The sequence below is a fragment of the Carcharhinus amblyrhynchos genome, chromosome 5 (assembly GCF_965287045.1).
Source record: "Carcharhinus amblyrhynchos chromosome 5, sCarAmb.v2.hapA, whole genome shotgun sequence".
NCBI classification, from domain to species: Eukaryota; Metazoa; Chordata; class Chondrichthyes; order Carcharhiniformes; family Carcharhinidae; genus Carcharhinus; species Carcharhinus amblyrhynchos.
The window spans coordinates 73,051,074-73,075,795 of record NC_137328.1 but is presented as its reverse complement, the minus strand read 5'-3'; the positions used below and the strand labels follow the sequence as shown (position 1 = coordinate 73,075,795).

At 41.8% G+C, this 24,722-nt stretch overlaps 1 protein-coding gene across 4 annotated transcripts in view; it reads right to left on the bottom strand.

Moving 5' to 3' along the window:
- Window positions 1-4,709: 4,709 nt before the first annotated feature.
- trim36 (tripartite motif containing 36) overlaps window positions 4,710-24,722 on the bottom strand; it is a 112,587-nt gene continuing 92,574 nt past the window's right edge. For 3 of the 4 annotated variants that reach the window (XM_080188991.1, XM_080188992.1, XM_080188993.1), the window contains 2 exons: window positions 11,896-12,193; window positions 4,710-6,511 (listed from right to left, as the gene is read on the bottom strand). In XM_080188991.1, coding sequence (XP_080045117.1) covers window positions 6,145-6,511; window positions 11,896-12,193 — 665 coding nt within the window. In that variant the 3' untranslated portion in view covers window positions 4,710-6,144. The remainder of the gene's footprint in view (window positions 6,512-11,895; window positions 12,194-24,722) is intronic. The other variant, XM_080188994.1, reaches the window with a different exon arrangement.

Sequence of the window (24,722 nt, the reverse complement as noted above, 5' to 3'; positions counted from 1 at the left end):
TCGAAATATATAGGCTGGCATTTTGTCAACAGCGTGTTTACTGATTTTGGCTAAGATCAAGAGTCAGATCAAGCCCAAGATGGAGTGCAATGCCTTATCATGTCAGTTTGGATCTTGTTTGTCTCCTTTGTGGGGACCATGAATTGGATTCAATTGGATTTTGAATTTGGTTTGGAGCGAGCAGGGAATGGATTTGGGTTTGCCCAGTCCACTCTGAGCATTGACTTTGTAACTTTGAGGATGAGGTAAAAAAAAATTAGAAATCTTGTAACAGGAGCTGTGCTCTGCCTATACACTCTGTATTTTCTGCTTCCCATAGGATTACAATTAAAATTCTAAGTGCCGATGGTGTGCGTGGAAGACCCATGTGACCTAGTGGTGGGAGAGGATTTTCAACTTGAGACTGACTTCCACTGTCAGCTGACAATGCTGCAGCTAAGAGCGGTCTATAAAAGAGCCTGCTGGTCAAACTGGGAGACTACAATACTGTTACATCTTTCCTGCCCAACTCCATTACCCAAGACTTGAGGATCAAAGGTGGAACAGGCGTTTTTGGAAATTATATTTCACTTGTAGATATTCCACATCATATTGCTGTCACTTTACTCATGTTAGCATCATTGTTATTTATTGAGAGTAACTTAGAGAGCTAAATGGATTGACATGCCTCATGGTTGGCACACATTGAATGGTAGGGACATTTCTTTATTGTGCAAGAAACAAGGTGGGTTTTTTTGTTCACTATTTATTGAATATTCATGTTCGTGTCCCTGTATTCACCACAGGACATGGCTGAACTTGCAGGTCCAGTCGGCCCTCAGTTCTATGCAGTCTAAAGGATATTATCTGAGACCACTCTCATTGGAGACAATTGAAATGTTGTAGGCAAACTCAAAGCCCTGTAAGAACTCTGTCAGCCTGCACCCTGAGATGGGCACACATTTGGACAGTATTAACATCTTCCTATAGCCCCTCACTTTCATATCTTGACTGAGTATTTCCACCACACCGAGGAAGCCAAGCCCTTCCCACTTCACTCCTCCATGATCCTTGACCCCATCTTTCCTCCCCTTCATCCCTTTCCATTGCCCCCAACTCCAGTCCGCACCACTACACTGCCAACACCACCTTTCCCGGGCCCAAGCTGCCACACTAGTTGTCATTCTCCTGTTCCGGCCCTTTGAGCTGTAGAGTTCTGCTGAACTGCTGAACTTAGTTACAACTGCACAAAACTAATTGGTGCTCGCCACCACCTTTAAATAATTGTGAAATGGGCACCGTAAGATTCTCATGCATCACTGACTTTATCTTGGAGGTAGGACTTAATTTTTAAAGGTATTACGCAAATGAGTATTCATGGCATGCAAACTTATTACAGGTATGAACCTTCCAGGGGTCAACATAATGCTTGAAAAGTCGTGGATACATTGTTGATTTTATCTCGGTATCTTGATCTGCAGTTAAATAATCAAAATTTTGCATCCCACCTAATTTAGCCACTTTTCAAACTCTTGTGGGTTTCATAATATTGTGCTCCACTCCCTACCCCAAGTTTCTAATGTCTTGTTCCTGGCAAAATAGGCTTGTACGTGCCCAGAATTTCTATCCACTCATATGTCTGCAGGGGGATGGGCTCAACCAACTTTCTAATATGCATTTTAGAACATAGAACATAGAATAGTGCAGCACACTACAGGCCCTTCAGCCCTCAATGTTGTGCCAAGCTATGTCCAAACCCAAGATTAAGCTATCCCACTCCCTATCATTCTGGTGTGCTCCATGTGTCTATCCAATAACTGCTTGAAAGTTCCTAAAGTGTCCAACTCCACTATCACAGCAGGCAGTGCATTCCACACCCCAACCACTCTCTGAGTAAAGAATCTACCTTGGACATCCCTCTTATATCTCCCACCATGAACCTTATATTTTGTCCCATATTTTGATTGGGTGATTGATAAACTAGACCTGCTCCATTCACATCTCGTATTTGGAAGATTAGCTTGGGAGAATCTACCAAGGATTGCAGTTTGCTACAAAAGGGAAGTTATGGGATTGGTAATGTTAGCTACTTGTTCACAATGGCGGAGCAGAAACATGAGAAAAATATTCTTTCTTTTGATACTGAAAGGCTGGAAGTCCTGTGACCAAAGGTCTACTTGGGGAGAATTGTCCTTATTGGTATACATGGCTAGGAAAAGCTGAATGTCTGTCCCTTCGCTATTTCCCCCCTCTCTTTCTTCTCCTACTATTTTCCTCATTCTTCCTCTCCTGTCCCACGTAAGGCCAATTTCCCCATTACTGTGATGCTTTTCAATAAGGTCAGATTAGTATACAGAAGGAAGGCAGTTAAAGAGAAACAGGTTAATTAGATGTAAGTGCAGAGGTATCCGAGTTCCATTTGTCCTTGCGTATTAGCATATTATACTTTTGAAAATCTAAAAATTGGGTAATAGACATGTGGAACTGGTTGAAATATTGAACTTTCTCTTCAATATATGCTGAGGAGCTGGGAGCTGAGGCCTTGATGTGCTGTCACTGAGAGAATGGTATAATTACAGTGAGACAATATCACAAAAGATCAGTCACATCCCATAGCTTTCTAACAGAAGTCACTGGATAGTGACAAGCAGCAGCAATTCTAGATGATTTCTCCCTTAGGGATTGGCTTTATTTCTACTTTGGTAGGTAACATTTGTTTCAGTATTACAAATGTAAGTATATTCATTGCTTCAAACTAGTGGTATAAATCCTCTTCAAAAATCAGTATAAAACAAATTTAAACATTAAAATCATTCCATTAATTTTATTCTTCCAGTACAATGAACAAGTTTAATCATATAAGTAATCTAAGGATCAGTGCTAATTCAAGTTGTCATTACAGCCTCTTTCAGAAACCATGTCAAAGGCTAACCTGGTGACATTATTAACCCTTGGTTTTCAATCGGTAAAACATATATCATTTTCAACCTGCTTTTGGACAAGAAAACTGCAGGTTTCTTGCAAAGTTATGTCAAGCGTGACAATGAGAAGTCACAGTGCAGAGAAAGGTAGAAGAAGGTAAGCAAAAGGTTTCAGAATTGCTAAGAATCAGTCATGTTATAGTGGGTAGAGAAGAAAATAAGGTTAAAATTTGAAAAAAAATGTACACCACACATATGATAGTAAGGGACAGATAAACACCAGAGCAAGCATGATTGAGTAGAGTTGTTACTTAGCAGTTTTCACAGAATTGTCATTTAAAAAAAACTGAAGCGCACATGAGGACAGCCTCAACCAGGATCTTGGGTTCATGTCACACTATCTGTAACCCCCACGACTTGCCTGGGCTTGCAAAATCTCACTAACTGTCCTGATTGGAGACAATACACATCTCTTTAACCTGTGCTTAACCCTCTCGCCACTCACATTGTCTGTACCTTTAAGACTTGATTACCTGTAAAGATTCGCATTCCAACCATTATTTTGTAAATTGAGTTTGTGTCTTTATATGCCCTGTATGTGAACTGAAATCCCACTCACCTGATGAAGAAGCAGCGCTTTGAAAGCTAGTGGCTTTTGCTACCTAATAAACCTGTTGGACTTTAACCTGGTGTTGTGAGACTTCTTACTGTGTTTACCCCAGTCCAACGCCACATCTCCACATCATGGCTTTTTTATCAAGTCATAGCTCAAGACTATGAGGTGGCAATGCGGCACAGTGGTTAGCTCTGCTGCCTCACAGTACCATGGACCCAGGTTTGATTCGTAGCTTGGGTGACTGCTTGTGTTGAGTTTGCACATTCTCCCCATGTCTGTTGGGATTCCTCCGGGTGCTCTGGTTTCCGCCCACAGTACAAAGATATGCGGGTTAGGTGGAATTCCATGCTAAATTGCCCCTTAGTGTCAAGAGGACCAGCTGGGGTAAATGCATAGGGTTATGGATAGAATTGTGGTCAGTGCAGTCTTGATGAGCCAAATGTAGGATTCTACAGTTCTAGGTACTGATAGGAAACATGATGACTGAGTCACACAATAATTCTATTCAACAGGAGTGACCGGGCAGACAATCATTAACTAAATTAGTTTTGCATTTTGCTATAGCTTTATGACAATGGGAGGACCCAGGAAATGGATTTTCCAGTTCAGCCATGGGGCCAACCCACATCAGGTGGGCTTTTAAAATGGTGAACAGAACCCGATTGTGGGATTCCTTCTTCCATTACCACCTGCAATTCTGACCGGTGAGGAATAAGGGGCATGTCATGATCCCACATACAATTGTCTCCATTGTTGGCTCCACTATCAAAAAGGGGATTTCAGATTTGGCAATCTGCAGCAAAGGCACTCACTACAGAGCTCCTGAAGAGGCTCTTTTCTCTCGCCCACAGCCTGCACAAACTGCTGTCATAGAGTCTCGCGCTGGAATTCTCCCCAAAAAACCACTGTGGTGGGCTTGGTGGTGAGAGGTTAATGGACCTGGAGAATCCAGTCTTGGGTCTGCTAATTACATCAAAATTAGATTTAAATAAAGATTTAAATTACTTACTGTCTTTCTGCCGGTTTCTAGCATGGAAATCCGGCACAGGGAGATGCCTGCACAGCGGGAATGCATGCATGAATCCTGCACATGCCTGGCTGCAAGATTCTCCCAGCCGCTGCACTAGAAAATTAGCGTGGTGGAGTGGGAGAATCGGCCCCTTGAGTTATCTCATTGGTACCAGCAGATCAGTGGTTAATACAAAGGTAGCACCCAATGTTAGTAGCTTGATGGTGATGCCCTTTAAAGTAGCAGTACACAAGAACCCTTAAGTTAGTCACCTGTAATGCTTGCATGTAGCTGAAAGGATGAGAGATCTAGACTGTCCATGCAGCAATCCATTAACTGCAGCCTCTGCTAGATCTACCCCAGAACTCATTGCTTGAGATGAGGGGCACCTCCAACTCAAGAACTTCCAACTGTAAAACTTCATTGAGTCATCACCTTGTACATTTGTGAAGTTTATTTATATATATTCACCATTAGGGTGGCACAGTGGCACAGCAGCTAGCAATGTTGCCTCAAGGCCCCAGAGACAAATTGATTCCAGTCTTGGGTGACTGTGTGGAGTTTACACATCCTTCCCATTTCTACGTGCATTTTCTCTGGGTGCTCCAGTTTCCTGCCACTGACCAAAGATGTGCAGTTAGGTACATTGACCAGGCTAAATTGCCCCTTGGTGTCCCAAGATGTGCAGGTTAGATGGATTAGCAATTGTAAATGTACAGGGTTACGGGGAAAGGGTAGGGTGAGAGTCTGGGAAGATGGTCTTTCAGAGAGTCAGTGCAGAATCGATGGACCCAATGGCTTCCTTCTGCACCATAGGGATTCTATGTATTCTATGAATTTAGTAGCCCCCTTGCTAGCTCTCACTCCAATGAAAACTCAAGTCAACTTTCTACTTTCTCTTGTAAAATAAATTTTCTGACTGGTATTTCTGGCAATATCAGAAATGCATTATTTTAAATGCATCTGTAAAGCTTGCGTACATTGGTACAAATATTAATAATTGTACCCTGAGCATTGTTACAGCATTCGGACACCATGAAGGTTACTCACAAAGAAGCTGCACAAAGGATCTCTTCAACCAATGACACTTCAGTTTCACAATGAGCATTTTTGATTCATGGCTTTGCAGTTTATTTCACTCTGCCCTGGCAGAAATACAAGGTGGGATTCTCAAACCCAACAGTCAAAAGATCAAAAACAAGACAATACACACCAGCTGGGTTCACGTTTTTACTTTGAAAACCTTAAATAAGCCAAATGCAATTGGTCACTTCTACATATCTTACAAAATAAAGAACACAATTCAACAGTATTATTTCCTTTGAAAAGGTGCATTTCAATCCAAGTTTAAAATGCTCAAATTTGTACCAAAAACAAAGTGAAGCAAAGGTGAAGAAGGATGAAAGGGAGATTTGTTGAGTAACAACTGTCCATTACAACATTCTATTGCCTAATCAGTGGTCGTGTATTGCACAAAACTCTACCGAGAACCTTCCACAAGTGGAACCATATTACAAGGTTCTTCAAGCAATGCATGCCATAAAGTGCTATAACAGGGGGAAGCAAACTGTGTACTTTTCACTGCTTTAAAATCTCTGGAAAATTACATTTCCCAGCGATCAGGAATTGAGATAAAAACTAGATTTTGTAGATTCTTTCACCGTAATTAACTCATCCAAATGTACTGCCCCTCCTCCCATTAATCCAAAGGCAGGGTACATTGTTCCGGAACATTCCACCTTTCTTTCATACAAACACTGCATTGTATCTGCATTGTAAAAATACACTTTTCCTTTGTCATAGTCCAAGCAGACACCAATCCGATTGGGCATGGACAGACAGCGTTTACAAGAATCTGTGGATGAACTAGAAGGACCTCTTGGGATGAAAAGCTTCCTCATTCCTATGGTAACAAAGGTGAAAGGCTGGGAGTGTTCCAAAGCTATGTCTTCGCTCCCACTATCGTGACCACTGTCTTGATCATACCTGTGAAAAACATTCACGTTGGAGGAGAGGAGAGACAAGAAGAAATTGTAAATCATTCACTGAAATTTACTGCTGTTTTATAACAAAACCAGCTGGTTTTCAGTTGATGAAGGAAAGGTTGACTGGAGACAAACAGCTCTAGTGGTCCCGAGACTCATTTATAGATTACACCACTTTCATTTTACTGCAGTTGCTCCAGGCAGGCTTTTGTGGGATTAATTTGATGGCTTTGTATGTATTTACTTAACTGTAGTACTTTCTTTTGTTATTAACTTATTCATGTTTGCTCCATACTGAAAGTGTGAAAGAGTGACAATCAGAACCACAGTTTCAATCTAACAGTTTCATCTCTACAATTTATTGTACCACGCCCATAAGTATCGCATATCTGTCCTTTTCTGCCTGTCCATTTTGCCTTTCTTTAAACCACCGATATTTTTATTGCAGGTCTTGCAGGGAGACATTTAGACAACAGAAAAATTTCCCATACAAATTGCAAAAAAAACAATAGAAATACAATCAAATTGCTGCAGATAATATTAACAAAAATAAACATGCAATCGAAGGAGTATTTCATGATAAAGTCAGGAATGTCTATCCAGCTTATTGATTTGGAAGTATTCCTACCATTCAGGCTATTAACAAGTAGTGGTAGAATATCTGACTCAGGTTAATAACAGAATAGCACATACATAGTGTGCCCCTGAGGCTCTTCATACAGAAAGTGCACAGTCTCAATCAGGTTGACAGTAGGACAGGGCAACGTAGAATGTCGCCCTCAAGCTGGTAATGCAGCAAAAAGTGCAATCATGCAATTATCATAGAATCCTAGAATCATACACTACCGAAGAAGCCCTTCGGCCCCTCAAGTCTGCGCCAACACATTAGAAACACCTGGACTCTTGCTAATCCCATGTACCAGCACTTGGTCCATAACCTTGAAAATTATGACATACCAAGTGCTTATCCAGGTACATTTTAAAGGGTGTACGACAACCCGTCTCTACCACCCTCCCAGGCAGCGCATTCCAAAACATCACCAACCTCTGGGTAAAAAAGGTTTTTCTTTACAACCCCCCTAAACCTCTTGCCCCTCACTTTGAACCTATGTCCCCTCGTGACTGCCCCTTCAACTAAAGGAACAGTTCCTCCTTACTCACTCTGTCCATGCCTCTCATAATCTTATACACCTAAATGAGGTCACCCCTCAGTCTTCTCTGCTCCAACAAAAACAACCCAAGCCAATCCAACCTCTCTTCACAACTTAAATGTTCCATCCCAGATAGCATCCTGAATCTCCTCTGCACCCCCCTCCCCCCTATATCCTTATCCTTCCGATAATGTGGCGATTTGCACACAGTTTTTAGCTGTGGCCTCACAAAAGTTCTGTCCAACTCCAACATGATTTTCCTGCTTTTGTAATCTATGCCTTGATTGATAAAGGCAAGTGTCCCATATGCCTTTTTCACCACCCTCACATGCCCTTCCACCTTCAGAGATCAGTGGACAAACACGCTAAGGTCCCTTTCTTCCACAAAACTTCCTAGTATCTTACCATTCATTGAATCCTTCCTTGCCAAATTACTCCTTCCAAAGTATATCACTTCACACTTTTCAAGGTTAAATTCCATCTCCCACTTATCTTCCCATTTGACCATTCCACCTATATCTTCCTGTAGCCCAAGACACTCAATCTCACTGTTGACTGCCTGGCCAATTTTTGTGTTATCTGCAAACTTACTAATCCTACCCCCCACACAGTCATCAATATTGTTATAATAAATGATGAATAATAGGGGACCCAACACAGATCCCTGTTTTACACTACTGGACACTGGCTTCCAGTCACTAAAACATTCTTTCTTTTATCACCCTCTGTTTCCTACAACTGAGCCAATTTTGAATCCACTTCATTAAATTACTCTGTATTCCATGTGCATTTACCTTCTTTACAAGTGTCCCATGTGGGACCTTGTCAAAGGCTTTGCTGAAATTCATATAAACTGCATCGACTGCACTACCCTCATCTGGTCACCTCCTCAAAAAAATTCAATCAAATTTGTTAGGTATGACCTCCCTCTGACAAAGCCATGCTGACTATCCCTGATCAATCCTTGCCTCTCCAGCAGATGCTCACCTTCAGAAGTTTCTTCAATAGTTTCCCAATTACTGATGTGAGACTCACTGGTCTGTAATTCCCTGGCTTATCTCTACAACCCTTCTTAGATAACGGAACCACATTAGCTGTTCACCAGTTGTCTGGCACCTTCCCTGTGAAAAGTCTGACAACACCAGGTTTTAGTCCAACCGACTTATTTGATAGTAAACTCACAAGCTTTCGGGTTAGCCCCTTTGTCAGGTGAATGGAGAGTTCTGGCCTCAGACAGAGCATATAAAGCACAGATAGTTTAGAGATTACTGATTAGAATGCGAATCTTTACACCTAACCTGCTGTTCAAGTCCTGAAGTGGCCGACAATGTGAGTGGAAGGAGCACTGATCACAGGTTAAAGAAATGTGTATTGTCTCCAGACAGTACAGTAAGTGAGGTTTTGCAAACCCAGGCAAGTCATGGGGGTTACAGATAGTGCGACATGAACCCAAGATCCCGGTTGAGACCGTCCTCATGTGTGCGGAACTTGGCTATCAGTCTCTGTTCAGCGACTCTGCGCTGTCGTGTGTCATGAAGGCCGCCTTGGAGAACGCTTACCCGAAGGTCAGAGGCTGAATGCCCGTGCGGGCATTACTGTACTGTCTGGAGACAATACACATTTCTTTAACCTGTGATCAGTGCTCCTTCCATTCACATTGTCAGCCACTTCAGGACTTGAACAGCAGGTTAGGTGTAAAGATTCGCATTCTAATCAGTAATCTCTAAACTATCTGTGCTTTATATGCTCTGTCTGAGGCCAGAACTCTCCATTCACCTGACAAAGGGGCTAACCCGAAAGCTTGTGAGTTTACTATCAAATAAATCGGTTGGACTAAAACCTGGTGTTGTCAGACTTTTCACAGGGAAGGTGCCAGACAACTGGTGAACAGCTAATGTGGTTCCGTTATCTAAGAAGGGTTGTAGAGATAAGCCAGGGAATTACAGACCAGTGAGTCTCACATCAGTAATTGGGAAACTATTGAAGAAACTTCTGAAGGTGAGCATCTGCTGGAGAGGCAAGGATTGATCAGGGATAGTCAGCATGGCTTTGTCAGAGGGAGGTCATACCTAACAAATTTGATTGAATTTTTTTGAGGAGGTGACCAGATGAGGGTAGTGCAGTCGATGCAGTTTATATGAATTTCAGCAAAGCCTTTGACAAGGTCCCACTGTGTTTAATGTGTTTACCCCAGTGCAACGCCGGCACATCCACATCATGACCTTCCCCATGGCCAGAGAAGAATTGAAAATTTGGGTCAGAACCTCTGCAATCTCCTCCCTTGCCTTCCACAGCAGCCTAGGGCATAATTCACCTGGACCTGGAGATTTATCCACTTTTAAGGCTGCCAACACCTCTAATAGTTTATTGTTCCCTATGTCAATTTGCTCAAGAACATCAGAGTCTCTCTCCCTGAATTCCATACCATCATCCTCATTCTCCTGGCTGAAGATTGATGTGAAGTATTCATTCAACACTCTGCCAATGTCGTCAGGCTCCACCTATAAATTGCCCCCTTTGACCCTAATGGACCCCGCTCTTTCCCTAGTTATCCTCTTTCCATTGATATACTTATAGAATATCTTGGGATTTTGCCTAATTTTACCAACCAGAGCTTTCTCATATTCCCTTTTAAGTTCCACTCTGCATTTACTATACTTCACTAATGCCTGTGCTGATTTTCTCCCCTTGTACTTGTTAAAATCCTTTGTTTTTCAAGAAAAGAAAGCCTTAAGAGTGACATAAATACAGTTCAAATAGAGATTGGGCTCAGTGAGGATGGAATAATACGACTGGGTGGCAAGTGAACTGTCAGTACAGCTGCCATGTGGAAGCTCATGGTAGTGAGTGGCAAATTCCTAACCTCTAGGATTCCTGTCGAATGAAGGACAAAGCTAATAACCATAAGAGGTCAACAAAGGTCTGTGTCAAGATGCTGTTAATATATCCTTCATACATTTCAAGCAAACTTTGCTTACCCTAACGCTCATAAACTTAACATGAATGAAATCTCCTTACAATTGCTATCAAATTCAAACATTAATACTTCTAGACTATGCTATTGATTGTTTCTTTATTCATTCAGCTCTAAACATAATCGGATCAAATTCTAGTCTAGCATTAATGGAGGCTAATTGACAAGCTTCACCTGTGCAGATACACAAAACAACAATGGCCATTAAATTAAGTACAATAGTGTGGATGGTGTTAATTGTCACATTCATTTTAACACTGCTCTGTTATCAACATTTTGTATTATTTTTGCAAAATAGCTTGATTCAATGGGAAGTACATCCATGTGTTAGACCACTGGTGTACAATTATAATCAGAAACACTTTTAAGAAACCTCACTTATAGAGGCAATTTTCACCCGCGTCCATTGTGAGCACAAATGACGAGATGGGTGCAAAATCTCACGAGATTCGGAAAATGAGAATCTTGCTGGTGAGATCCCATCTTCTGATTTTCCCCAGCCCTTGCTGATGATTTAATGAGGATATCACCGGGGAAGGGCGGGAAGTCATTTCCATAAATTATAATATAGTTAAAGGGCTTCCTCATCATATGTTTCCCCACATTAGAAAACGCTCTTCACCGGCGGGACATCACGTTGCAAGGTTTACAATAACTTCTGTAAAACATGAACCAGGTAAAGGGAGCCTGCTGGGGGCACAAAGGTAAGTGTAGGCCTGGAGGGTTCCCCTCTCTGTGAGGACTGGTGGAGTGGAGGGATGGGGGGGTGGGGGCGTGGTTTGGGCTGGGGGTGGGGGAGTATTTATTTTGGTGAAGTTCGTCCTGATATTTGTGGAGCTGGTGTTGCTGGCTCTATCAGGCCCAGCTCCACCACTGTCACATTATGGGCCACAACTCTGGATTTTTTGTGCACAGTGTGCGGGAATATTTGGGAAGAAAACTCAGCTGTGTGGAGACCTGCATACCCATTTTCTCACCTCAGCCAGCACTTGGCGCACCGAGTGGGAAATTCTGCCCATAATCATTCCTGTATTGTTGTACCAGAATTTAGCAAAAATCAAATGGTGGATTAAGATTAGGAGTTCTGCAGTTTGTCCACTTCATTGGTTTGTAACCCATAAAGTGCGCTTTCATTCTAATCCAAAGATGGACAAAAAAGTCAGCATTGTTACACAATTAACTAGTAACAATTTTGAACAGTCCAGCAACAATCCATGCTTAGACAGAATTTTCAGACAGAATAGATGACAAGGTACAAACCTGGGGCTGTTGATATCTCGTGGACTGTGAGACCACTCCTGCAGCTTTGTGGCAGATACCACGCCTACTTTAACCAGGTATGAGGAGGGCTCCATGCGGAAGGCCCAGTAGTATTTCCCTTTTGTTATTCCTATGTCCCCTGTGATGAAATCCAGAGACATATAACTTCCAACTACAATTCGCTCAGCACCTAGTAGCAGGGGAAGTCCAGCCACACTCTCCACAGAGTTTCTCTGTTCATTTAAGATCAGGTGATCACTGTTGTAGCCACAGTTCTCATCGAACAAAAACTTTAAAACTATATTAAAAGAAGAGAAATGTTATAAACATAAGTTCACTCATTATTCAACAGTACAAAAGTGACAGTTTTGGCTTGTTTTCTGACCCTGTCTGACAAGGTTTCATTATCAGAATATTTACCACTCACTCTGCTTCGAAAATGACAATACTGGACTTCTGTTAACAAGAAGCAGTGGTGCTTCGTTAATGTGACTGTTGAGTGTGGGGAAGGTTGATTATCTCAATTGGGTAGAATGTGATGCTGAATAATGCCAATGGTGTGGGTATAATCCCTGTACTAGCTTGTGGTAGTTCATAGAGGCTGCCGCCGTGCACTATGCTTGCAAAGCAGATGCCACTCAAGCTAGTGTCCCATCCAAAAAACAGGAAGGAAAACAAGTATCTATGTTAACCTGGCTCATTTATATTTTTATTAATGGACAAAGGCTTTGCCTTGATACTTCTGACTAGTCAAGGCTAGGAGCAGAGACTGATAGCCAAGTTCCGCACACATGAGGACGGCCTCAACTGGGATCCTGGGTTCATGTTGCACTATCTGTAACCCCCATGACTTGCCTGGGTTTGCAAAACTTCACTTACTGTACTGTCTGAAGTCAATACACATCTCTTTAACCTGTGCTCAATGCTCCTTCCACTCACATTGTTGGCCACTTCAAGACTTGAATAGCAGGTTAGGTGTAAAGATTTGCATTCTAATCAGTAATCTGTAAACTGTCTGTGCTTTATATGCTCTGTCTGAGGCCAGAACTCTTCATTCACCTGACGAAGGGACTAACCCCGAAAGCTTGTGAGTCTATTATCAAATAAATCGGTTGGACTTAAACCTGGTGTTGTCAGACTTCTTACTGTAGTCAAGGTTCATACCAGAGGAATTTCGCACCTTCAGAAAATCAGCAGGGACCTTGTTATCATTCAAGAACTCTAACTGTGACTGCTGAAGATTAAATTCCAAAGGACTGCACTAACACTCTCTACGTTTCTAACACAGGGTCAACAACCTGTCCCGGTCCCTCTACGCCGATGGTGTAGTTAAGAAAGCCCACCTACACCTCTACTTTCTTAGAAGGCTAAGGAAATTTGGCGTGTAAGCTATGACTCTCACCAACTTTTACAGATGCACCATAGAAAATATTCTTTCTGGTTGTATCACAGCTTGGTATGGCTCCTGCTCTGTCCAAGACTGCAAAAAGCTACAAAGATTCATGAATGAAGCCCAGTCCATCACACAACCAGCCTCCCATCCATTGACTCTGTCTACACTTCCTGCTGCCTCAGAAAAGCAGTCAGCATTATCAAGGACCCCATGCACCCCGGACATTCTCCCTTCCACCTTCTGTCGAGAAAAAGATACAGAAGTCTGAGGACACATACGAACTAACTCAAGAACAGCATCTTCCCTGCTGCTGTCAAACTTTTGAATGGACCTACCTCATACTAAGTTGATCTTTCTCTGCACCCTAGCTGTGACTGTAACACTACATTCTACACTCTCTCATTTCCTGCTCTATATACAATATGCTTTGACTGTATAACACGCAAAAAACAATACTTTTCACTGTATGCTAATACATGTGACAATAATAAATCAAATCAATAAGATGGTGGGTGGAATTTTCTCAAAAATGTTCTAAGTGTAAAGTGGAGGTTTTCTTCAGCTGTTGGCACGCCATGGTAATTTATGGCACTCTGTGCAATACAGTGGCCGTAATGCAAATCTCGCCATTAGGGGAGTGGATGGACTCTTAGCCCAACTATAAGACCAGCTGCTGAGTTCTAGGGGCGCTATTGTGCAGGTAGCCCAATCTCCCAGTATACTGTATCACATGACTGCCTGCAAGCTGTTAGAACATGTAATATCACCATGTGGAACTGAGCCCAGGCAGACTATCATTTACCACCTAACAGGTAGTAGCAGAAAGAGTTCTGTTGAGGTAAACTGCCTGGTCCTCACCTATGCTGTGTGCTCTAGAAACATTGGAACTCCTGTATCAATGTTTGTAAGACTAATTCATCTTTGTGTGCTTTCTCCCATTATAGAAGTCCTTGCTTCTGGGAAGGTGGAACTGCAAGAGTTTCAGTCTGCTAACTCCTGAAGGAATATACTATTGGAGTTTGACCCTTCATTAGAGCTGAAGACAATAGAAAATAGGAAGAGATTTATGTGAAGGGTTATCCAGATTTGAAACATTCTGTACTCTCTCTCTACAAATGCTGTCAGACCTGCTGAGAGTACTTTTTTGTATGAGATTGATACTGTTGTGATCAGGAGTCTGGCGGAGGGGATGGGCTGGATAGAGAGCCAGTGACTGGTGGAAGTGGGAGAGATTGACAAAAATGTCATAAACAAAAAGACAAAAGGAAAGAAAGGGTGGTGATCATGGCTATGAAGGGTGCTGATAGCGGCCATTAAGAGATCAGAATATGTAAATGTGGAACAAAGGGAAGCAGAGTGTCAAAGGACAATCTGAGACATATAATGATGGCCCTGACAGAGTGATGAGGGGGGATAGTCTTGGGGAAAAAAATGGAAAGTAAGATTTAAAGGAAGTTTTAAAATGAAACAATATATACAATAAAATGAAATAAAAGAAATCAATGGAAATGGGGTAAAGGTGGGAGGGGAGAGTTCACGCTCTGAAGTTGTTGAACTCAATGTTCATTTCGGAAGGCTGTGAAGTGCCTAATTGGAAGATGAGACGCTGTTCCTCCAGTCTGCGTTGAGCTTCACTGGAACATTGCAAAGGACACGGGTGGACATGTGAACAGGAAAGCAGGATGGTGCGTTAAAATGGCAAGCAACAGGAAGGTCTGGGTCCTGCTTGCTGATGGACTGAAGGTGTTCTGTAAAGAGGTAATCTAGTCTGCATTTGTTCTCCCTAATGTAGAGTAAACTGCTTTGGAAGCAGTGATTGCAATAGATCGATTGAAGGAGGTGCACATGAAGCTTCACTGGAAAATTGTGTTTAGGCCCTTGGATGCTGAGCAGGGAGGAGATAAAGTGGCAGGTCTTGCATCTTTTGAGGTTACGTGGGAAGGTGCCATGAGAAGTGGGTAAGGTGTTGGGTATGATGGAGGAGTGAGGAGAAGATGTGTTTTGTGGTGGTATCATGCTGGAGTTGGCAGAAATGGTGGTGGATGGATCTTTGAATGTGGAGGCTGGTGGGGTGATAAGTGAGGACAAGGGAAACCCTATCCTGGTTCTGGAAGAGAGGTGGAGGGGTGAGACCAGTGCCGCAGGGGATGGGTCAGAAACGTTTGAGAGCCCTGTTAACCACAACTAAGGAAGAAGGAAGATGTGTCAGCAATGCTATTTTGTAAAGTGTCATAATCAAAACAGATGTGACAGAGGCAAAGGAAGTGAGAGAATAGGATGGAGTCCTTACTGAGTGCGCAGAGCTGTAGTCCAGTGGGTGTGGGAATCGATTGACTGGTAACGGATACCAGTGGACAGTCTATCACCAGAAATGGAGAGGTCAAGGAAGGGAAGCCCAACACAAACTGGGGAACAATGGCTGATCGTCTGATTTACAGCTAACCATCACCTGTCCTGTCAGCACTTCAATATAACAGCTCACCAAGTAAGTCTCTGACATTCCAGTGACTCAGTAAACTCAAAATAGAAATGTTAACTCAAAGTCTAAGGGAAAATATATTTCTATCACATCATGGTGTTAATGCAATAAAACAGCCTACTTCTCTGTGAGCAATTAATGGAATTAATACCAATGTAGGTTAGAGGGATTAGTGGGTATAATATGTAGGGATATGGGGGTATGGCCTGGGTGGGATGTGTTCGGTGCAGACTCGATGGGCCGAAGGGCCTCTTTCTGCACTGTAAGGTTCTATGATTCTATAAATCAAAATACTGATACATCTCAAAAGGCCACATTCCACCTCCATAGAGACATACAGATTTACAGCACAGATCGAGGCTCTTCGGCCCATCATGTTTGCACTGCCCATCAAGCATCTATCCATTCTAATTCCATTTTCCAGCACTCAGTCCATAGCTTTGTATGCTATAGCATTACAAGGGCTCATCTAAATGCTTCTTAAATGCTGTGAGGGTCCCCATCTCTATCATCTTTTCAGGTAGTGAGTTCCAGGTTCTCATCACTCTCTGGGTGAAAAAGCTTTTCCTCATATCCCCTCTAAACCTCCTGCCCTTGACCTTAAGCCTCTGCCCACTAGTTACTGATCAGCTACTAAAGGGAAAAGTTTCTTCCTACCTATGTCTGTCAATTTTGTGCACCTTAATTTGATCTATCCTTGGCCTTCTCTGCTTCAGGAACAAGGGGTATGTTATGAAACTACATTGCTTCAATAAAGACTGCAGTATCATGGAAATTGAATGAATAGAAAAAGGCCCAGATTCTCCCACAAAAAAATCTTCTTTAGCATCAGAAATGCGAAACTGAAAACCTCTTTTAGATCAGATTTGGATTAGAAACCACAGAGTTTACACCCTTTGAAAATTGAACAGTAGCTGAAGCTCTGATTTCCTAGTCTAAGATTTCCTGCTGTGGAACAGTTTTTAAGAGGGAATTTTCCCTTCCTGCCCACCACAAGAATTGTAGCAGATGGGGAATGGACCATGCAAAGGTCCATTGACCTTGGGCAGGATTTTCTGCTTTTGGGGAGAGCGGGACTGGAGAATCCTGCTGGAGTTGCACTTTCAAAGATCTCATGATCTCACGACCAGCAAAAATTTGTGTCCTTCTGCCGTCAAAAAACATATGGCTGAAAAACCAAAGAATTCCCCTCTATATTTCCTTTTACAAAGTAAAAAGAAAGCATTCTTGTAATTTAAACACTGCTCCAGACACAACCAATACTTAAAATTGGCAGTGCAGAGGGGGAACGTTTAAGACGCCCTGACATTACACTGTGTGTATGTGTGTAAAGTACTGAGCCCCCAGATGTCACGGTCATTGTTTCACATGTACCACCCAATTCAAATTCTGCCAGAGAAACCAATTCTCAAAGATTATTGTTCTTCTAAACATGTGAGCTCATGGAATTTGAAAGTGCTTCAATTCAGTTGAAATTGGGCTGAATTCCAGAAATAATTTCAGGCTACAAGTAACAAGATAAAAGGTTTTTATAAAGTGGCCAGACAGGACAGGGGCATGACGGCTAAAGGAGTGGCTTGCAACGGTAAATGTTTAATGACACAAAATAGCTTATCAAAAACTCTTACCATGCTCTGTTCCTGAATTCTATACCTCTGGGACAACCTCACAAGTGCATAATCGCAAAAACAATTTACAAAATATAGAAGGTGTGTTACATAGTGAATCACAGGATAGTTACAGGACAGAAGGTGGTTGCCAAGTGCATGCTGACTTCCTACAAGAGCAACTCAGCTTGATTTTCCTCAGATCCCTTTCCCTGTAGCTCGCAAATATTTGTTTCCTTCAGGTGCTTCCTGAATCCCCTCTGACGAAGGGTCATCCAGATTCAAATCGTTAGCTTTTTCTCTCTCTACAGATGCAGTCAGACCTGCTAGATTATCCAGCATTTTCTGCTTTCCTTTCAGATTCCAGCATCTGCAGTAATTTTCTTTTATCTCCTTTTTGAGGTTATGGTTTACCTGCTTCCACCTCACTCTCAGGCAGAGAATGCCAGATCCTAATTACCCATTGCCCTGCTCAACCTTTGCCCTGTTTCTGTTAAGCCAGGAAGTGGGTGATTTATAGATGGGTTGGTGACAGGATTCAGATTTTCAAAATTTGAACACCTAACCTGCGTTTTATTTGCTAAAATTCAGCCTAGACATTTTCTAAAGAGATTAAAGAGTTTTTCATCATTTTCCCCCCATTTACAATAGAGGTTGTACTTTAAAAAATCCCCAAAATGTTTCACCTTGAGTACTCTGACAAAGAGACAAAGAAAAATTGACAAAATCGACCCCAACTTCAACGCTTGCAGAAAAATATTGTCTAGGTGCATTTGACAGAACAGCACAATGCACATAGATCACCCCACCCTTCTGTTTAATAGTAGTGCAACGTAAAATATAACAAATATAGAACTATCACATTCCAAAAAATGGATCTTATTTTGTATTGTGCAATTCCCAGTGAGTTTCTTTTTTCAAAAAATTGTTTTCCAGCAAAGGGAAAATCATGTAAAGCATTCAGCACGGTTCTTGGAAACACTGATTGAAGAATGAACAGAGGAGGTAAGCCATCCAATTCACATCATTCCTGCTTTTAAAATGGTTAAAATTAACCACCAAAAATATCAGGAGCACTAATCCTGGTGTCAAGTTTTTCAATCCATACTCCCCTTAAGTGAAATCTTGCATCAGGAGCTGAGCGTTATTGAATTTGTTTTACAGTATCTGATTACTATACCTCACTTAGGAATACATGCAACACACATGGAGTCCAATTTTTATAGTATCACAAATCTACCCACACACATTGTTTGAAAACAGTTTGTATCACCAATACTTCATTGAAAAGACAGTACTGCTGGCTTGGTATTGGGAGTATACAAAGCTTGCTCTATTTAAAGGAAATATGGCTTCATGCAAGAGTGCCTGACAAAACTGCATTAGGAAGGCAACAGAACCAGAAAACTGTTGAGCTGACAGTTTTTGACATAATCTCATTTGCAAGCTATGTGATACTGCATTTCAATTTGATTCATGCTGCATTGTGTTTTCCAATAAAAATGAGAAATGGTCTCCTGTGCACTTTTTATGAAAATAAATGTTCCTTTAAAATCTGTAAAATATTTTATTGCTGTTTGGAGAGTATGTTACAAATTAGGCGCAATGTTTTACTGAGTGTGCAAGGTTGATCATTCTGCTCAGAAATGTTCAAACCGTTTGCATGAGACAACTCCAAAAGGCTTTGGTGTACAGCGTAGAGCACATTGTACAAAATCAATGCGATGTAATTTATTTTGTAAATGATAACCTATCGCATCACGTTACTTACTGGGCAAGTCTAACTTAGAAGCATTCAGCAATTGTACAAAAGAAAGACAGCAATGACCACACCTAAAGGAAAGTGAATACTGGATTCATAGAACAAAGAAACACAGAAAAAATAAAACGTGAACAATTGAATGAGGGAAGAGAATCTTGTTTTGGCACAGCAAGATCCCACAGGCAGTAATGGCATTTGCCAAGTGTTGTAAATCAAAATGAGAATATAGACATACAAGATAAATAAAAGTACAAGAATAGTCATTAAAATAAACAAGAATATTAGAAATGAGCCACTCTATAAAATGGTGGCAAATTTTAAAATGTTCAATTCTTATTAAAATGCGAAACAACCAGCCCATTCCACACATTTGTTCTCTTGGCCGTTTACACATCAATGGCAAACATTTCAGATTACATAACAGTTATGTAATGAATGCAGAGCCCATTAACTCAGAAAGCATGGAGCCGGGGTGACCTATTTCTGCTGTGATGGTCTGGCCTATTATTTCTCTTCTAATTGGTTAGTGAGAATAAACAAAATGCCTGAGAACTAAACAGACATTTCAACTTTCAGTCTGGATAGTTTTCATCCATAAAACTCTGTGAGTGACTTTTCTGTAGACTTTTTTTTATTAGGATAATGTGCTTCCTACCTTGTCTGAAAGTTATGGCAATTCAAATATTGGTTTTTCATCAACCTTTATTTGCAAATAATCTGTACACCTTACATCCCAACTACCATCAATCATAAGATCAGTCACAGATGTGGAAACAGTTTGTTTTCTGAACTGGAACAAAAGCAGGAGTCTGCCTAATGCTTGTAACGTTAATATTATTTTTACACTGGACATTGGAAATAGAAATTGAAACAAGGAGGTTGCAACCAATTTAAACCAAGTGCATAATGCAGCATTGAGATATAACTGTAGGCGTAGGTCATCCCTGATTTAAATCAATTTATGTTTCAGAATCCATTCCACACTTGTGGTGTACAGACATTCAACAATAGCACACCAAACAACAACATTTCCCACTCTTTAGAATTCTGCTGCTGATCAGGACTGAGCAGATTTGGACTGTTCCAAAGACTAACTCAGATGTTACACTGCACTGGCTTTTGCATTCAGCTAATTGCAGTATTTATGACTCTTCCTTCCCTTGTACTCAGAATAAATTTCATAGTCCACTGAATATATTTGCATACCTTTGACTTACTTGTGAAACAAACCTGGAAACTGTAACAATATTCTATTCTTACTTTGCTATGAAAATATTAACTGACCTCAAGCGGAAACCTCAATGTGTTGGTGGATAAGTGAAATGAAGTGCAGTACAATGTTACAGACCAGGGAACGCAGGGCAGTGCCTAGTATCGCACAATTGACTTCAGAATCTCTGGTGAGGGAGTGGAAACTTAGTCAGGGACCCTGCTTCTCATCACCACCCAATCATCTTTGCTAGACATTTGTGAGCATAGAAACGGAGAGAATCTGACACAACTGTGTTGAGCTCTATGACAGAATAACTACCAGAAGGACATGGAAGTTTTGGAGAGAGTGAAAAGGTTCACCAGAATATTGCCTGGTCTCAAGGGTTTTGGCTAAGAGGAGAGATTGAATAAACTAGGATTGTTTTCACTGGAAAGACGGGGGCTGAGGGGAGACCTGATAGAGGTCTACAAAATCATGAAAGGCAGAGACAACTGGATAGTCAGAGGCTTTTTCCAAGCATGTAAATGTCAATTACAAGGGGGCACAGGGTTAAAGTGAGAAAGGAAACGTTTAGGGGAGATGTGTGGGGGATGGCTTTCATGCTAAGAGTGGTGGTTGCCTGAAATGTGCTATCAGAGGAGGTAGTGGAAGCAGGCACATTAGCAACATTTAAGAGGCATGTAGATGGGTACATGAATAGGGAGGAAATAGAGGAATACAGACTGAGTAAAGGAAGAAGGTTTGTTTTTAATTTAGTTACAGCATCATGATCAGCACAGGCTTGGAGGGCTGAAGGTCCCATTCCTGTGCTGTATTTTTCTTTGTTCTTTGTTCTAATAAACAAGTCTGCACACACAGTCCAGCCTCACACAGGAAGGATGGCAATTGGTGGAATGGTACCAAAGCAATGTGTTACTTTCAAGTAAGGAGAGAAGGATAAATGGATAATGAATTACCGAAAGTGACTCATTTCCAATTAAGTTTCTCATTGATTATTTGGTTCACAACAATCTGTGATTCATTGAAAAGGTTCTCTTTACAGCATCACTTAATATTTATTATTAAAAAGATCATTTGATCAAAAATCTTGGATAAAAACATGGGATTATATTCTATAAGGAATGGGAAACTAGTTATAAAGATAACTAGGATTCAAAGCGAAGGGTAAAAAAAAAGTTTTCTAAAGTTGCGAAAGAATTTGATAGAGTGATTAGGGAAAGGCAGCTTTATTTAAAGTCATTGATGAATTAAACATTCGCCATAAAAAAGTGATGGAAGAGATTAGGAGATTTTGTTTTTTTGTACTTCATGGGATGTGTAGAATGATAATCTGCCCCAGATAGTAGTTGAGTCAGAAATCATCTTTTTGTGAAAAATAAAGTAAAAAATTTATTTATTAGTCACAAATAAGTCTTACACTACAATGAAGTTACAATGAAATTCTCCTGATCGCCTCACTCCGGTGCCTGTTCGGGGTCAATGCATCCAATCAGCACATCTTTCAGACTGTGGGGGGAAACCAGAGCTCCACAGAGGAAACCTACGCAGATACAGGGCGAACATGCAAACTCCACAGACAGTGACCCAGGCTGGGAATCAAACCCGGGTCCCTGGTGCTGTGAGGCAGCAGTGCTAACCACTATGCTACCCATGAAAATGATAGATAAACATTTGAAGCAAAAGAAGATGTAAAATTATCAGGAGGGATGAAGGCATTGGGTTAGCTCCAATTTCTATAGCAATGACCTGGTGCAAACACAATGGGCCAAATGGGTTCCTTCTGTGGTGTAAACATCTTCAATATTTAGCTGGGTACTTCTAAATAAGGTTAAGTTTTACCTAGCAGTTTTAATTATGCTGTGAAAACTAAATTACTGTCTAAATCCATTTATAAAATTTCAATAAATAATATTTACAACCTGATAACATGTTGCATTTAGTCTCAGGAATATCCAGCTGTTTTACTTTCATTCGGAACAGCTGGATTAGAATGCATCGTGACGGTGAAAGGGTTGACAGTAAATTCTGAGGAGAAAATAAACTGAGGAGACCACCCAGTTTGACCAATATTCACATTTATGATGATTTGGAGGAGAGGTTGTGGATAAAAGTGAGGAAAGAGATATAGATACTATGGAAGAACCAATAGAATCCAAGAATCCACAGTGCAGAAGCCTATTTGGCCCATCAAGTCTGCATCAACAATCCCACCCAGGTCCCATCCCCATAATCCCACATATTTACAGTCCTAATTCCCCCTGACACTAAGGGCCTTATTTTACCATTTTGATTCTAAGTGCTGAATCTGGGCGCAATTCAGATCCGACTTGGAAATCTGTTCTCAGGCGCCCCCATACACACTCAGCCTGAAAAAAAAATCGCGAGTCTGAATCGTGCTATGGGCGGAGCTTAGCACACCTGAAATGATTGGAGCTCTGAACTGCAAAAATTGAAAAAGCACGCCCGTGTCACATCGCTCCCAAGCCACAGAAAGTGGAGAAAGCGGCCTGGGAGTGAAAAACGGGAGCAATGGCACCCACAGACATAACTGTCCCTCTTTATCCAACCATTACCCGCTACCCAGACCAATTGCGACCCCATGCCCCTTTCCCCCTCACCAATTGCCCGCAGAGTGGCAGCAGACCCCCCCCTACTCCCCCCCAACAGAGATACATCTTACCCGTTCCCACCCCCAGAGAATGATCAAGCCTCACTCCCCTCCCCCTACAGAAAATGATCTGGCCTCAGTCTCCCCCCAACCCAGAGAATGATCTGGCCTCATCCCTGCCCCACCCTCCCCCCCAACACAGAGGAACATCTGACCCACCTCCTCTTCCCTCCCCATCCCCTCAACAGAGAATGTTCTGGCATGGCAATTTATCATGGCCAATCAACTTAACCGGCACTTCTTTGGACAGTGGGAGGAAACCGGAGTATTCAGATGAAACCAACATGGGGAGGATATGCAAACTTCACATAGACAATCACCTGAGGCCAGAACTGAACCTAGGTCCTTGGTGCTGTGAGGCAGCAGTGCTAACCACTGTGCCACCACGAAATTGCATTACGTATGCTCCATTGTCAGGTCAACCAAAGAATAATATTGACATGTCCATGGGCTGGACTGTACTGCCATCCTGATGGAGTTGGACTACATTGGGAATCTTTTGAAACAACTGTTTGGTATGGTAACCGTATTGGGTTTATTTGACAACCATTGCCAACCATTGGTTAGGGCAAGATTAGGGCCAGTTACAGACAGCAGGGGGAAGTTGTGTGTGGAACCGGAAGAGATTGGAGAGGCATTGAACCATTATTTCTCTTCGGTGTTCACGCAGGACGATATGAATGTAGCTGAGGAGGTCACTGGGGTGAAGGGGTGTAAAATAGAAAGTATTGTAGTTGATACAGAGGATGTTTTGGATATTCTAGATGGGTTGAAAATAGATAAGTCCCCTGGTCCGGACGGGATTTACCCTAGGATTCTATGGGAGGCAAGAGAGGTGATTGCAGAGCCACTGGCTCTGATCTTCAGGTCGTCGTTGGTCTCTGGTATAGTACCGGAAGATTGGAGGACAGCGAATGTTGTCCCATTGTTTAAGAAGGGGAGCAGAGACTTCCCTGGGAATTACAGACCAGTGAGTCTTACTTCTGTAGTGGGCAAGGTTTTAGAAAGAATTATTAGGGATAGGATTTATAGTTATTTGGAGAGTAATGAATTGATTAGAGATAGTCAGCATGGTTTTGTAGCGGGAAGGTCGTGCCTTACTAACCTTATTGAGTTCTTTGAGAAGGTGACCAAAGAGGTGGATAGGGGTAAGGCAGTAGATGTGGTATATATGGATTTTAGTAAGGCGTTTGATAAGGTTCACCATGGTATGCTTCTGCAGAAAATGCAGATGTATGGGATTGGTGGTAATTTAGGTACTTGGATCAGGAATTGGTTAGCAGATAGGAGACAGAGGGTGGTGGTTGATGGTAATTATTCATCATGGAGTGCGGTTACGAGTGGTGTGCCTCAGGGATCTGTTTTGGGGCCACTGCTGTTTGTAATCTTTATTAATGATCTGGATGAGGGTATAGTTGGGTGGATTAGTAAGTTTGCTGATGACACCAAAGTCGGAGGTGTGGTAGATTGTGAGGAAGGGTGTCGAAGTTTGCAGGGTGACTTGGACAGGTTGCAGAGCTGGGCCGCGAGGTGGCGGATGGAGTTTAATGCGGAGAAGTGTGAGGTAATCCATTTCGGTAGGAATAACAGATGTGTTGAGTATAGGGCTAACGGGAGGACTTTGAATAGAGTGGAGGAGCAGAGGGATCTAGGTGTATGTGTACATAGATCCCTGAAAGTTGGGAATCAAGTAGATAAGGTTGTT